The 16,456-nt window shown below is 44.6% G+C and overlaps 1 protein-coding gene across 2 annotated transcripts in view; it reads right to left on the bottom strand.

The window, feature by feature from the left end:
- The window catches only part of RASGRP1 (RAS guanyl releasing protein 1), an 83,770-nt gene that overhangs the window by 27,579 nt on the left and 39,735 nt on the right, over positions 1-16,456 (bottom strand). For both annotated transcript variants that reach the window (XM_030318533.1, XM_030318534.1), the window contains 3 exons: positions 8,736-8,841; positions 3,046-3,108; positions 1,945-2,076 (listed from right to left, as the gene is read on the bottom strand). In XM_030318533.1, the coding sequence (XP_030174393.1) occupies positions 1,945-2,076; positions 3,046-3,108; positions 8,736-8,841 (301 nt within the window). The remainder of the gene's footprint in view (positions 1-1,944; positions 2,077-3,045; positions 3,109-8,735; positions 8,842-16,456) is intronic.

Below are 16,456 nucleotides of genomic sequence, written 5' to 3'. Positions count from 1 at the left end.
TTCTAGGGCACCAACAAGGAAAGCCTTGCTTGTTTTCAACAAACCTTCTGAGCATGTCAAGGGGAACTGGGTAGAATGTGTCTACTTTAAGGCCGTGGGAAAGACAGTCTCGGGCATTGGTCACAGTTTCCTGGCCTTTCATCCTTGCTTTCCTTTGTCTCCTGGCATGTCTGCTGTCTCCATGCCCTCTGTGTGTCCCTTCGTTCTCCTGAGGGTGATGGGGACTCTCTCTTTGGGTTGGAGATCTCAGCTTTGGTGCCAGGAGAGCGCAGAGAACCACAGAGATGAGAAGCTGTGCTTCAGGGAATCGTGCACGAATGTGTGGTCACTCTGAGCAGACTTGTGGCATTTCCCTCAGATATTCCCAGCCACTGAAATGACCAAGGAAACCTAGCTAACCCTAGAGTGCCCCCCCAATCCCCACATTTTCTTATAATTCTTATAATTTCTTATAATCGATCGGTGTGTTTCAATTTCCCTCACTAAGTTAGCAGAAGGAAGCAGCCATATTTTGAGAGGCAGCAGGGTAAAGATCTGTGTTTCCCAAACTGGTATTCAGGAGCACCTTGTCTCTTGACAAAGGGTTCTGTGCTTAAATGAGTCTGGGAAATGCTACCGATTCTGTAGCCCCGTTGGCTAATGAACACGTTACAGGGTGAGATGTGCTGCAAAAGGGAAGCTTCACTCACTACCTCTCAAGCAGATCTGGTCAGGCACTATCCTACTGACTACTTCCCAAAGAACTTACTGTGGGAAATCCTGGTAGAAAAAAGCCAGCTAGGTACATACTGGGACGAAGACACTGGGGTGTGAAAACTGCCCTATGCCCCAGGTTCTATAACTTTAAAAAGAGAGCATTGTTACTTTGAAATTTTATATTAAAAAAATTTGTTTTTAAGTTTTTAAAAAATTTATTTATTTTTGAGAGAGTGAGTGTGTGAGTGGGGCAGGGGCAGAGAGGGAGACAGAGGGTCTGAAGCAGTCTCTGCACTGACAGCACAGAGCCCGACATGGGGCTCAAACCCAGGAACTGTGAGATCACGACCTGAGCCGAAGTCTGACACTTAACCGACTGAGCCACCAAGGCACCACTCTTTGAAATTTTATCTTTCAAGTTGTAAATTCTAAGCAGAGAAGTACAGTGAATCCAAACTGTCATACAGAAAAATATTTGGGGCCGTGAAATGTGATTCTGAAGTCATTTCTGTGTGGCTATGGGACAGCACATTGCCAGGGCTGTCACAGTCCTGCTTCGGCTCTGCCACTGTGTGACCCCAAATGACCTTGCCAAGCCTCCATTTCCTGGGGTGTTGGATGAAATGATCTCCAGAATATGCTTCAATCCTAGAAGTCTATATTCTAGGGATGTGTATTATTCCAAAACAAAGTGGCCACACTGAGAAAACCTTAGCACGCAGTGTGTGTGTGCACGGTCCTCTCCCTGACTTAGGAAAGGCTCTCCTGCTTCCAGAATGGGCCAATCTCATAGATAAGAAATCCAAGGTATGATCTGAAATATTCCTGTGAGCCTTCCCATCTCTGCAAGTCTAAGCATCTGTCGTGGACACCCATACAGGTTAGAAACCCTCAATGCATTTTTGCACCGCCCCTTCCTCACTGACAAAGGCCCACACCTGAGGCATGTGCTGCTGAGGAAGCTTAGGCAGGTGCTTTCAGTTTCTCAGGACCTGGGTGCATTTTAGTCACTACCTTGCTACCTGATTTCTTTTCCACTGGGACTTTTTTTTTTCTTCTGCTCTTGGATATTAGTCACTTATAGCTTTATCTGCTTTCCTATTAAATGTCAGTCTCTTCACTTTTCAGCCGATCAGATGCAATCTGAGCCTGTGTGAGGGGCTTCTCCGAGTGGGCCAAGAGCAGCTGTCAGAGGCGGCACAGAAGGGGGGGTGGTTTGGAAAGGCGAGCCCGAACCCGGAAACTCACATCTGGGTCGTGTCAATCAGACGGCGGTGTAGCTCCTCCCCGTTGGCCTTCACCAGTTCCTGGAACTCCTCCATGGTGTGTGTTAAGCTGGCATCCATTTTAAACATGATCCAGAATTCTGTTATCCAGTATCTAAAAGGTGGGAGTTAAAAAAAAAAAAAAAACAAAAAAAAAAACAATCCAAAACTGCAGCCGAGGACTCGTGCTTTGGTGGGTTCTTCCCCATGAAGAGGAATGAGGAAGACACAGAGGCTGGCCTGTCCTTCTACATGCCTGGGAACACAGAATACATATTCTATATACAGAATATGAGGGGGTGGGGGATGGGAAGAAAACCACCTGCTGGCAGTCCTCTGCCCCTGCAAACTGGCATGCTGTGATAGGAGGTGCGAATCATAACAGAAAAAGCCATGACAAAGATTTAGGCACCAGCATGTGTGTCACAGATAATTAGAAGGAGCACAGCTACAGACAGACCAAATGTCCAAAGACAGGTAGTGCACATGTAAGTTACTCTCTATCAGATCTCAGAATATTATATGGCCATTAAAAATACTGTCTACAAAAAGTTTTTAATGATGGAATAAGATTCCTATGATATGAAATGAAAAATATAGGACACAAAATTCTGTATGTATTTTGATCTCAGCTATGTTAAAAAAAAATCTGCTTAGAAAAAGGACAGAGGAAATATCCCAAAATGTGGGGTGGGATATGAATAACTATTACTAAAGTTACCCTCTCTTCTGTATTTTCAAAATGCTCTAATATGACCTGTTTTACTTTTATAATTAGGAATAAAAATGAAAAAGAGAAGAGATCCTTCCTTATCTCTGTATCTCTCCCTACTGCCATTTGATATCAAAAATGCTATCAGACTGAAGAAAAGGCTGGTATGAAATAGTAAAGCTCAGCCATGCTAGAAAAACACTGCTCCAATAAGGGATCTCTGGCACGCAGCACTGCCCTTTCCAGTCTCCCAGAGGTGATGTATGGACAGGACAGGATAGGTGGGGAGCACAAGGAAAAAACTAACACCCCTTGCTTCAGTCTTTCATTTCCGCCCGCTCCACAAGTCCCAACTGCACCCACAAACATTACCTTACAAAATAGCAGATCTTCAGGCAAAGCCCTGGCGAATTCTTTGCCAAGGCATCCTTATAGGTAGGGCTGTGGTTAAGGGAAATAAAAGCCTCTGTTACAGAAACCAAACAACTTCTTATCTGTGGAAGTATTTGCTAAAACTACCCCCCTCCCAGATGTTTTCTTCTCTTTCTGGCCATAGGATAAAAACCAACTTGATGTGTGCAGCTGTATGCATATTATCACCTTGGAAGGGTGACAGTGGTGACCTTCCATGTAGCCCACACTGAAATGGCTTGTGGAAAGAAGGAGAAGTCCTTTGCAGGAGGAGAAGTGGGAAGCCAACAGCATGGAAAGGTCCCAACACAGGTGGCCTCTATGAAGTGAAGGGGCAAAAGGCTTCCTGCCCATGCCCAAGAGATGAGGACTCCCACTGAAACAACTTAAAAAGAGGAGCCCCTCTCTTTTAAAGTGATTCCAGTAATGGATAAACAATTTGTGCTGTAAGTTAGAAGGGGAATGAATATTCAGATATATTGTCATAATTAAAAGCAGTAATGTGAAAAATGGTAACATATACGCCTAAGGGGCTCAGTAGATGGACCTTGCAAGTTGTGATGGCAAGTCAGACAAAGCCATGTGAACAATCCAAAATACAATCACTGATCACGTTTAAGGATCCATGGCATTCGGAATATTCCATGAGAAGGGTGCCATCCTAAGAATATCAAAGAATAGTAAGATCCCATTAAGTTTGCATATCTTTAGAAATATGTGGAAAGAATATTTCTTTTACGAGCCAAAGAAATGCAAAATCCAATCCAATGGTGAACCTAGGTGGATCTACCACTTTTGGTCGACACACTGAGGAATCAGGCTGGTATGTGCACTGTGCGCCCCCGCAAGGCGATGCCTTCTTTCCCTTTTAAAAACTGTGCCATCATAACTGCAATACAGGGGTCAGTGATTCCCAGGCCCTACTGGGAATTCAGTAGGAGTAGTCCAGTGAGGAGGCCAGTGAGTAAGATGGCAGAGATCTCAACGGGACGGAGTGGTCTTCCTTCAGTGGGAATGTGTATTCTAAACCTCTGAAAAATTCACACGTAAATACAGAAAAGGGAAAGTCCACATCTTAGGATTAGTGTTTTCTGATTAGGAAGGAATCTGAGCATTTGGGGATTTTGTCTCCCTGTAATATTTTAGAGCATATTAGAATGATAGTCTTGAAACTTTGATTTGGAATATATAATTAAGTGCTTTAGACTTGTGCTTTTAAACTGAAATCTTACTAAGTTTAATCATAGTTTTGGAACTTCTAAAATAATGGTAACTGTTTATAACTTCAATGTACTATTATAAAAACCATTTAGAATTCAGGAAGGCATCTTAAGTATTTAAAAATAATCCAAAATTTAAAATTCATAATTGTAGTTTAAAACCATTGGAAGTACTTAATTACCATTATTCAAATTAACCAAACATTTTTCAAGGTCCCTTAAAAATGCTTGGTGAAACATGTTAGGCTTATAGAAAGAATAATATTTGCAAGCTAAACCTGAATCCCTAAAGAAGAGCTATGGTTGTATAATTTGTACTTTTAATAAAATGACTTGAATTTAAAAACTAAATTTTAATAGATTCACTGCCTATAAAATCTGTCTTCAGAAGCACCAAAACAAAAACAAAACACAAAAACCCACATGCATAACAACATGGACAATAAAAATAAAAACCCCAGGAAACCATCAAACTGCATGCAATAAAAGGCTTTGATGACTGCCTTTCTTTGGGCATAGAAGTTAAGAGTGAACCAGAATGACTTTACATTTCTTATGCTGCACTGCTGAGGAAATGTCTGCCTTCAGTGCCAAGAGATTCAAGCACAAGGCACATTCCAGATCAATAGGTCTCAGGTTCTATACTTCTATTACTTGATGTACTTCTCGAAATTTTTGTCTTCCTTTCTAATGGGGAAGGCAGAGAAAACATATTTCTCCTTTAAAACAACCAAGTAGATCTATAAATCAACATGGTGCCCTTTACTATGGACTTTTCTTCCTCCAGTCACTCCCGGTCCTTCCCTCCCTTTGACCATCCATCCCTGTGGGACGAGGGCCGAGGGCGGGGCAGAACCTGTGTGAACCAGTCAGTGTGCATGCGGGTGCTCCGCATGCAGGGGGCAGGCAGGCAGGGCACCCATCCTAAGGGCAGAACCTCCCCGCTCATCAGAGCCCCTAAACCATAGCGAAGGCAGCCCTGAAGTGAGGCAGAGCACCCGCTTTCTCCCTTTGGGAGAGAAGGGGAACACCCAGTATGTGCAGGCCAGTAAAAGAGGCTCAGGGGTCTGTCTGCCTTGCAAGGCTTAAGGTCATTGTTTGCTGGAAGCTTCAGGCTCCACGCATTTTCCTTCTCTTCACAGCTGGTACCAGGACTATGAAGTACAGTACAGTTCTGACTGTACTTTTCAGGCATTTGAGCCATTCAAAGCATGTTTCAAAATCCCAATTTTTTTTTTTTTTTTTTTAACAGTGAAAAATCAGGAAACAACAGGAAACCCTAAGCTTATTTAACTAATAATTCTATTACTCCCAGGTCAGAAAACAGAGACAGACACATGAAGAGAAAATCATTCTGCCTCCAGTGTTTAACCTGGGTTTCAATATTTCATATTCCCTTCTTAGAATCTCTTCTACCACCCCAGACCTGAGCAAAGCTTGAGTTTTTCACCTAAAAGTCCCAATATAGAAAGAGTATCCAATGTTTTTCATGAATGGTAAGGCAACATTTGTTGTGTCCAATCATGAGATGGTCCCTGAGCTAAGTTCTAGAGAAACAAATAAGCTTTGGTTCCTGATGTCGATGGACACACGGATTAGTAGAGGAGACATGTAAGTGGATAAGTTACAGCGTATATATTTTTAATATATGTTAAAAATTTATATATTTTTCTTAAGTTGACTTGTAATCAAATTAATTTTTAGTACCTTTGCAACTTCCTATATTACTAACACAAATCAAACAGCAGCTAGACGCAAAGTTTCGGCAATCGACTTGAAACAGTCATCTATAAAGATCAGAGCACATATGTATCACACTGGCAAAACTCAGACAGAAGTCTTGGTAGGTCAATTTATTTAGCTAACAGAATAGAAATACCTCACACTTTCTGCAGTCACGGATGGAAAGCTTTTCAAGGCAGGTTACATCCGGACCAGAGAGGTGAGACACATTGACTTTAGCAATACAAAACTAAAGTGACAGGAATTAGATTTTCAAAGCATTATTTAAAAACACTAGATGTATCTTTAAAAGGGAGGGGTGTGTGGAGGCCTGAAAAGGTCAGGAAAGACTTCACAGAAGGATCCTGAGTCTGCTTGCTAGGCAATGAGGGAGGCAAAGACATCCCAGGCACAGGTGTACTGAGCAGTTCCAGGTTGGGAAGAAAGGGCTTCTGGGAGAGCTGCAGGGTGGAGCTGAATGGACACCCCAACTCAGACTGTGGAGGCCTTGTCCTGGCAGCTGAGGAGTGGGGCGTTACCCGTGCGGCCTACAGGGGCTCTGGAGCAACGGGCTTATGTGACGTGCTTCTCTGGAAAGTCACGTCCAAGGTGGCTTGTGAACTGGCACGTGGGGGAGAACAGCAGTCCCAGAGAGGGGCCTAGGAGAGAAGATGGAGGCCCACATGAAGCCCGGAGTGGCGGGGGGGCGGGGCAGGGGGAGAGAAGAAAACAGCTAAGAGTCATTTCTGAAGGAGAAGCCCTGGGACTGAGTAGTGGACTCTGTAGGAGGTGAAAGGCAGGGAGGAGTCAAGTGTGCTTCTGAGGTTTCTGGTTGGGGCGATTGGATGGGCGATGACACCATGCACTGAAACTGAAACTGAAAATGCAGGTGTCAGAGCAGAATTAATGGGCAGTAGTTGGAGATGAAGCTGGTGAGAAAACGAATTAAGGCTTGAGCATATTACGATCCAAGTGTTGGCAGGACAAATTAGTCCAGATATTTTTTACAAAATGGCTTGGGTTAAAGAAATATAGATTTGAAAGTCCATGGCACCAAAGGATGGAGGTGGAGAGCCTGGTGGGGAATCACCCAGGAAGGAGGTAGAGTGAGAAGTAAACCAGGACACTGTCCCCTGATTTAAGATGTGCTCAGAGAAGGCGCCAGATGGGAAGTCAGAGGAGGGGCGGCTCAGGAAGGAGGAGAGCCAGGGGGCACCGCCTGGGAGCCCTGCAGGAGAGGGTTTGGAGAAGCAGGGGATTGTCCACAAAGCCCAGAGTAAGCAAGGACAGAAAAGAGCCCCTGGCCTTAGCCACCAGGAGGCCACTGGTGCCACCAGGAGGCCACTGGTGACATCAGAGGAAAGTCTGAGCACGGGTGGGGGCCCAGGCTCAGTTAAGGAGTGAGTGGGAGTTGAGAGATTGGAGATAGTGAGTGCAGACTATTTTAAGACATTTGTGCATCAAATTTCTAACCCTAACAATGGAACAGAGGCAAGGCAGGGCTGAGAAGTTTATTTTTAGGTTGGGGAGACTTGAATGCGTTTTAGGCCAAGGGGCAGGTGCCATTGAGGAGGCAGAGGTGAAAGTGGAGGAAAGGGACAAGGGTGAGGGGTCAAACCTCTGGGGGTGTGGGAGAGAGCAGGGGGAGGGGAGAGGGTCTGCCCACCATGGGGACAGCCAGGGGCACAATTGAGTCCCTAGACCAACAAGTGTTTCACTGAGGAGTTAATCACTGATACTGTTTAGAACTGTTGGTACGTGGACTTAACAAAAAGTCGGAAGACTGTGAGTCAGCTTTATGACGGTTTAAAAATTCTCTGCAGACCAGACACCCACTTACGACCTGCACCTCTAATTACAGAGACCCCTCCCAATGCTCTTCCCTTGGAATGCTGCTGGAAACATCTCCTTTGATCTGAAACGTAAAGATTTATAAGTAGGGTTATAGAAGAGATTCAGTCTCTTCTGGTGGCTTTTACCTTCTGGTGTGCCATGAGATGAAATGGGAGGGGGGTCAGGGGAGGGGTGAAGGATCAGAAGAGCTACCACTCATGACTCAGTGCCAGGGACCCGGGCTTCAGGTGCTCAACAGTCTCACCCCAACTACAGCCACAGCTTACACTGTGCTCCGCGAGCAGGAGAGGGCAGGCTCCTTCTTCACCCTACTCGCTTTGCACCGCGTAAGACAGTTAAAATCCAGCCAGGTTTGCTGGGCTGAGAGCCATCTCTGCCTGAAGCAGAAGCACCAGCAGACTCCAGCTACTGGGGTGTCATGCAGCTCTTTCCAGAACCTGGGGAAAATTGAGGAATTGGACAGGAAAGCCAGTTTCTCATCTGAGTTATGACTGCACCCCCCCGTCAGTTTGCACAGGATGAACAGGGATTCTTACTAACCTACAGGACACGTATTTTTACTAGCCAGACACGCTGAAGACCACTGTGTTTGCCCGTTGCTGTGACTACTTGCCAGAGCAATCAGCATTGCTAATACTGCCCCACCCAACAGAAGTGACACATACGTGTGCGTGTGCACGCGGACACCCAAGACACACAGACAAACCCCATACCTCTCAAAGGACATTTGGACCCATTTACCACTTGGGGTTATTCCAAACCAATCAACATGAAAGCAAATTTCAAATCTCAAGATTTGAAATACTTTTGAATGAATCCCGCTTGGGGACCATCAGCCACTGTGCTAAAGGATATAGGGTGACAACTTTCTGGAGCAGTTCAGCAGAGGAAATGATAATTCGGTGCATGGCCAGCATGACTTGCAACAGTTGGTTACTTCGACACAGGTTTCCATCTGCATCTGAAAGCATAAAGAGCAGCATCTGAGCGAGGCCCCCGTGAGAAATGAGTCCCCCGCGGGACACGTGACAACCCTCCGTCACTTGAAGGTGGACGGCCAGAGAGGGGGTACTCCACACAGTGCTCTTCTCCCCTGTCTTGAGCACTGCACACCCCTCCCTTCTCTGCTTCTTACCCTCCTGCTGCATTCCCCCCTTCCCAAATTGTTCATTTTGATGTTCTTTAACCACCCCACCTGAAAGATGGGAGAATTTGGGGAAAGGGATAAAATTTGCACTGTATCCTTGAGTCTCTGTTGGAAAGAGAAGCAGATACAAGTTTTGTGGGGCCTAAAGTGCATATAATGGGGGGGGGGCTTTCTAGGGTCAGAGTGAAAAAACACAGTCTTAACAGATTACAGTTAAACATACTACTTTTGTAAAATTGACAAGAACACACGATGGCAAGAATACACAACTGTGGCTCTCCCATGGCCTTGGAAGGTATTCACACCAGTGAGGGGCCCTGAACAAGCTTTCCTAGTTTTAGAATAATATGCCTCTGGATGAAAATAAAGGAGGAAGACTATGGACAAACATTACATTTGGAGATTGATGGGTGGGTTACAAGTATCCATGATGGTTCACTTCAAAGATCATGGCTAGCTAGGTTTTCCAAGTCTCAGCAGGAACCAAATAACGAGATGCATTCTATACATGGCATTGGGTGTAAATACTCCCCTTGGAGTGGTTTTCAAAATCTTTTCAACAGCTGTGGCCTGAAGTGTTGGTTATTTGCTGCCAGATCTATTCTCTGTCCTTCACCATGGATTGCATAACCCTTGCCAGCCAGCTTCCAGTTGGGTTCAGCCACGGGGAAGCATCAGCAACAGATGGGAGGGGGGAGGACTCAAGATATTTCTCTCTCATCCCCTCTCTGCTTTGGCGCTATTTCCCTGATAGCAGCTATAGGCCTCTTCAATGAATGACCACACTGGCTGGCCACTCCCCCATGACTCCAGCTCTCATTGGATCTAACACTTTTAATCTTCCTTGACCCTGTGGCCCTAGGGGGTGGTGATGGGGGTGGGGGGTAACTTGTGGTTGTTGACAGCCTGGGTGCAGCATCCCTTAACAGCATCCTCATCTCTGTGAGGAGTTCCTTCGTTTGAGTGCTTTCATTTAAACAAACCACATGAATTCGCTTCTCTGACGGGAACTTGAATGATTCCGGGCACAGTATCAGATGGAAGAACAGACACGACTTGCCCTGCCATTTCATCTCTCCGAGGGCACCAAATGATAAATGAAGGACACGGGGCTCAGGATTCAGAAAGTCCTGGCTCGTCCTCAAATGATGACCTGAAGTCACAGTTCACTGAGAAAATATAAGTGAATGGACATGATCACTTACCTTCCCCTCACCAACCCCGCCAATTCGTGCACATGCTCTTACTCTCACTGCCTGCCCTCCCGTTTCCATGAGAGGCCTTGCAGAGGCCATGGCTTCCACCATGCCTGGGGTCTCCTCCGTTCTCTAGGGTGATGACCCTGCCTTCGTCCACTTTCTCTCCTGCATTCTCAACTCCTCTCTCTCCTGCCTTACCTACCCATGGCATTTAAACATTACCCCTGCCTTGCCCCAATCTCCTATTTAAAACAAAATGAAACAAAACCTTAAGCTCTCACCACCTCTAAGACTTCTCCGTTTCTCTGTTCCCCTTTGTAGCAGAACCTGTCATCAATTTCTCACCTGCCATTCATTTTCAACCGTCCAATTTTGACTTTTATCTCTGTCCTCCCACTAAATATTTTATTCTCAGGGTCACCAAATCCAATAGTTTCTTTCTCTGGCTTCATGTTAACTTTATGAGTCAAGTTGCATTCAGCCCAACCCAACCTAAGTTGACAACCATCTTTCCCGGAACACTTGCTTCTCTTGGCTTCCACGACATCACACTGTCTCAGTTTCTCTCTCACGCTCGTCTTCTGTCTCCTCTTCCTCTGCTGAGCATTTAAATGTCACCACACTCTGTGGCTTAATCCTCCCACTTCTTTTCAAAATAATTTAAAAATTTTGAAACTTGTTAAATTTTAAATTGAAAGTTTTAACTTTTTAACTTTTTTAACTTTTTAACTTTTTTCTAGGTGAACTCATCTATTCCTATGGCTAAAATCCCACATCTGTTTGCTGATGACTGCCCAACTCTTATCTGTAGCCTGAGTACCAAACTAACATGTCCAACATCCTCCTTGGCAAAGTTACTCAGACGTCCAATTTCAAACTTAACTAACTCATCCCAACAAAACTCTTGACCTCTCTCTCCGCACCCCCCCCCCCGCCCATTCCTCCTCGTCCTCTCAGGAAATGACAGCACCAACTACACTCAGTTACCCCAACAGAAAACCTAGGAGTCATCCTTAATTTGTCACTTTCCCTCACACACAATCCATCAGCCAGTCTTGAATTCTACTTGCAAAATGTCACCAGTACCACCCAAGAGTGACCTAAAAGACCCCTGCTTCCCCTCTTGTCCCCCTACAATCCATCCTCCACACACACACCAGGAGTGAGCCCCTAAAACCCATAAACCAGGTCATGTCCTTCATACACTTTCATGGATTCCATTACACTTGTAACAAAACACAAAATCCTTGCTGTAGCCAGTGAAGTTCCATATGTTCTGCCCCCTTCTACTATCCCCCACTTCATTTCACACCACATCACTCCTCTCCATCCCTCTATTTACACCTCAGACCTTCCAAGGTTATTCATGCACCTTATGGCCTTTGCATTTGATATTTCCTGCAATGTGGTCTTTTTTTCTCTTGGCCTATTCATGTCATTCGGGTCTCAGTTTCAACATCATATCCTTGGAGAGGTCTTCCTTGAACCACCTGAGGTGGCCATTCCCCTGCCTGAGATTCTGCACAGCACTTATCATCCATTATTAGAAGTTATCTTTTGTTTGTTATTTTCTGAGTCTCCACTAGAATATAAGCTTCATGAGACCTGAGCCCTGTCTGTTTTTCCCATGACCATATTTCCAGGGCCTAGAACAAGGAGGATACATGGCAGGTATTCATTAAATAGTTGTTGAGTCAATGAGTGAACTGTACCAAACAGGAGAACCCTTCACTTTTCATGTTTTTGGATATTCAGTTTGCTTTGTCATAAGCTATTTTGCTGATGAGATACATAATCTACACACTTGTTTTCTCAAGGTTACAACTTGAGAAACTGGGGCACCTGGGTGGCTCAGTCAGAGCATCCAAATCTTTTTTTTTTATTTTTTATTTTTTTTAATGTTTATTTATTTTTGAGACAGAGAGAGACAGCGCATGAATGGGGGAGGGGCAGAGAGAGAGGGAGACACAGATCGGAAGCAGGCTCCAGGCTCTGAGCCATCAGCCCAGAGCCCGACGCGGGGCTCGAACTCACAAACCGTGAGATCGTAGAGCATCCAAATCTTGATTTCAGCTCAGGTCATGATCTCATGGTTTGCAGGATCGAGCCCTGCATTGGACTGACGATGGCACGGAGCCTGTTTGGGATTCTCTCTCTCCCTCTCTCTGCCCTTGCCCTACTCATACTCTCTCCCCCTCTCTCCAAAATAAATGAACTTTAAAAAGAAAAAAACAAAACTTGGCAAATCATCTTTATGAAGTATTCAGTTAGGCTGGTTATAGTTCTGTCACTCTTTCATCAATTCTTCTCAACTTAGTGAGGAAGGGTTAATATCATGTTGGGCATTTTCACCACCAGCATCTTGGCCCACAAGTGTTTTTGCCACAAAACTAATAGTCTGTAAGGCCATTTTGCCGTACAAGATTTAAAAAACTAACCAGGGGGCGCCTGGGTGGCTCAGTAGGTTAAGCATCTGACTTCGGCTCAGGTCATGATCTCGCAGTTTTCGAGTTTGAGCCCTGCGTTGGGCTCTGTGCTGACAGCTCAGAGCCTGGAGCCTCCTTCAGATTCTGTGTCTCCCTCTCTCTCTGTCCCTCCCCTGCTCGCACTCTGTCTCTCAAAAAATAAACAAACATTAAAAAAATAACTGGTGGAAAGTTTGGCCTCATCTCTCCTTCATGCAGCACTTCCATTTTACAGGCTATAAAGCTCAGCCCTCATAATGGTCTATACAGTCGCAGACTTTTGAACCTACATTTCCTACCAAACTTGGAATGTCTGCTAGTGGACATGTGACAATATGCCAAGGACAAGCGACAGTGGAGAAGGCTTTCAAAACGCAATACAAATCTCAGCTACAAGTATGCATCCTAGTATTTCGAAATGGATACCTCTCTTAATGAAGGAAGAAATTTTAGCCACAAGACAAATCAAACAAAAGAAAGAAAAAAAAGGGTAATACTATGAATGAAAGACTTTGAAGACTATGCTTAGATATAATACACAAAATAAACTCAGTTATTTGCACAGTATGGCCAACACACATTTTAAATGTACTCAAACATTTTGTATTTTGCAATAGTGTTTTTAATTTTGTTTGTTATTCATTTTTCATGTTTTTAATGAATGTCCCTCTTCTGTTTTTTTTTTGTGATTTTATCTTTTTTGGAAAATTGTGTTTCAGCTGATTAGTTATGCAGTGAAAATGCTTGTGGTAAAAATGCTCACGGCAAACGTGTTTATACAGCAACTACACGGAACTGGTTAGTTTTCCTCTCTCTGTTTTCTGGCTTAACTTCTGTAATGGTTATCTCTTGCCACAAAAATTCCAGATAACAAACCACCCAACACTCAGTGACTTCAGAAAGTAATCAATTATTTTTTCTCAAGTGCTATGAATTGGCTGGGGACAGGGGATCGGCACGTAGAGGCTGGGCTTTGCTGGGGGCCTCTGTTCTGCAGACCTCCCAGCTGCCCTGGACCAGTGGGCTAGTTGCGGTATGTTCTTTCATGGTGACGGCAGGGCACCAAAGGGCAACTGGAAATACCGAAGGCCTCTTCAGCTTAGGTTTGGAACTGGCATGCTGTCGCTTCTGCCTTATTCTGCTGGCCACAGCAAGTCACACTGCGGGGTCTCCAGTGAAGGAGCAGGGACCTTAAAGTTTCGTGAAAAATATCACTGACACTGAGAAAAGTGGAAAATGGGGGGAGGGGGTTAATGCAATCACATCTTACCACAGCTATAAGGGGATAACTTTTCAGTTCAGCATCTGACAATATAGTTTTTATAATGCTCCGTTCCTCACCAGGGTAGTAGCGTCATGTTCCAAATACTAGGGTAAAAAGCAGGGGAACTAAAACATATTTGTAGGGTATGCACTGGAATATCACAGGAGCTACAGACACAGTCACAGGCTTTTTCAGTATAGACACGCTTGCTATCTCCACTGTTCTTTGTGGCTGGCTGGCATCTTTCCATGCATGCTCACGTATTGGGGGAAGGGGCTTAGAAGTGTCCTGAGTGAGATCAAAACCAAGTGACCTATGGAAGGATTCGAGGAGCTAACTAGGTTTGCCACTGAGAAAATCAAGGAGGGATACCAGGATCGTCTTCACATATCTGGGGTACTATTTGTGGGAGAAGGTTTAGATTTGTTCTGTGTGGCCACAAATGGCAGAACCAGAGAGAATGAACCAGAAGAGGATGAGAAAGAAAGAGGGTTGTGCACCACATGGAGCAGAAGGTTCGAACCAACAGGACTGCGACAACGGAAGCACTCCCATCACAGAGATATTCATGAGGAGGCTGGAGAGGGACACTTGATTATATCATTTTGACTGGCATAGCAGCTATTATCTATTGAAGTCATACCAATACCAGGAGCTGTGCTAAGCACCTTCATGACGTTATTTCTAATTCTGAAAATAATTTGGCAATATTGCTCAAAACTTATAGCCGAGGAAATCGTAGTATAGAAAGATGAGGTAATCTGTTCTGGGTCAAAGAGAAAAAGAGTTAGGATCTGGCTCCAGGTCTGTTTGATTCTAGAACTCCAGCTCTTTCCACTACACTCAGCTGCCTGCTGCCCGGCCATTTGTCAGGACAGGGAATTCAAGGGTTAAATGAGGGGGCTGAAGGAGATGAGCTTTAAGATCTCTTCCAGTGCTCAGGGCTGAATCTAAGAGATGCTGCTGGGATACAGGGTTGGAATTAATGCACATTTGGAAGAATAGCTTTTGTACTCCTGGTGATTTCTGAAAAACTCTTGCATGCCTTGGCTGATTGATATTGATCATTAAAGTTGTCCTTCAGTAAGAAGAGGGCTGTACCCAAGATTCAAAACCATATTCACTCTCCACTTTTGCCTTGTAACCCCTCTTCCAGAGTTCCATGACGTTCCCCCACTGTGGCTCTGTGGGAGTGAAGGCTGGCAAATGGTAAGGCCAGGAGGGGATGACTCACTCGGCAAAGGGAGGCAGGAATGGGGTGAGGGAGGAAGAACTCTACATCTACATCCAGAACCCCCTTCTTGGTTCTGTTTCACCAGGAGAATTTCTGCATGTTCACTTGCCCTCGTTACCACCACATCTCTCCAACGCTATCTTCGGCCTCCGTGTGACCTCATTAAGGATGTATTCCCTTCCTGACTTCATCTCACAGAACAAGCACCTCTTCCTTTTTGAGAGGAAGCGCCTCCCTTTCAAAGTCAGATTTCTAAGTGGGTGGTCAAGGGGGATTTACCTTCCAGACTTCAAGATTTAATTTTGATATTTTGATATAATTGCTGTAAGCTGATTTAAATATTTCAATGAATAATTTCATTTTGTTTGCATCTTTAGGCTTTTAAAAATGCAGGGTGTCATACTAAAAATTCTAATAAGTAAAATGTGCAATGCATAATAAAATGTGCATATTTTCTCAGTACCATCTGCTCCTCCTAACACTTTAGGGGAGACTTCTTTAAAGGGCTGAAACCTCAGTGGGTACAAAATGTCAATCTTATATAATCTATCACTAGACTTGGGGAGTAACGTACGCTGTTAGGGAGGTATATTAAAGACCCACCCAACCTGTGGAAAAAGAAAAGCCATGTGGCTTCCAGAAAGTCATGTGTCTATGAACCAAAAAACCCATTTTCCATCATTAGACTCAGTGGCGGCCATGACTCCACTATAGGGAATCACAGAATCTCAGGGTGGAGAAGACCTCTGACATCTTCTACCTTAACCTTCTATCTCATGCATTGTTTCTTCCTAAAAGTACCACAGGTAACTTGTTACCTAGTATCTACTTGCACATTTCTTTTTTTTTTTTATTTTTCTTTTTTTTGAACGTTTATTTATTTTTGGGACAGAGAGAGACAGAGCATGAACGGGGGAGGGGCAGAGAGAGAGGGAGACACAGAATCGGAAACAGGCTCCAGGCTCTGAGCCATCAGCCCAGAGCCTGACGCGGGGCTCGAACTCACGGACCGCGAGATCGTGACCTGGCTGAAGTCGGACGCTTAACCGACTGCGCCACCCAGGCGCCCCATCTACTTGCACATTTCTAATGAAAGCATATGGCTCCCTAATTATTCCATATAGTGACTTTTCATTCTACTTCAACTGGAAACATTTTTGATGCAATTAACCAATACTGGTCCATAATCTACTCTGTGCAAGGTGCTATCTTAGATCCCAAAGGAAAGCTGAGGAGCTCTAAGGAAGCCCCTTGTCATTAAGGAGTC

The sequence above is a fragment of the Lynx canadensis genome, chromosome B3 (genome assembly GCF_007474595.2).
Source record: "Lynx canadensis isolate LIC74 chromosome B3, mLynCan4.pri.v2, whole genome shotgun sequence".
Taxonomy (NCBI): Eukaryota; Metazoa; Chordata; class Mammalia; order Carnivora; family Felidae; genus Lynx; species Lynx canadensis.
This window is presented reverse-complemented; position numbering and strand designations above follow the sequence as displayed.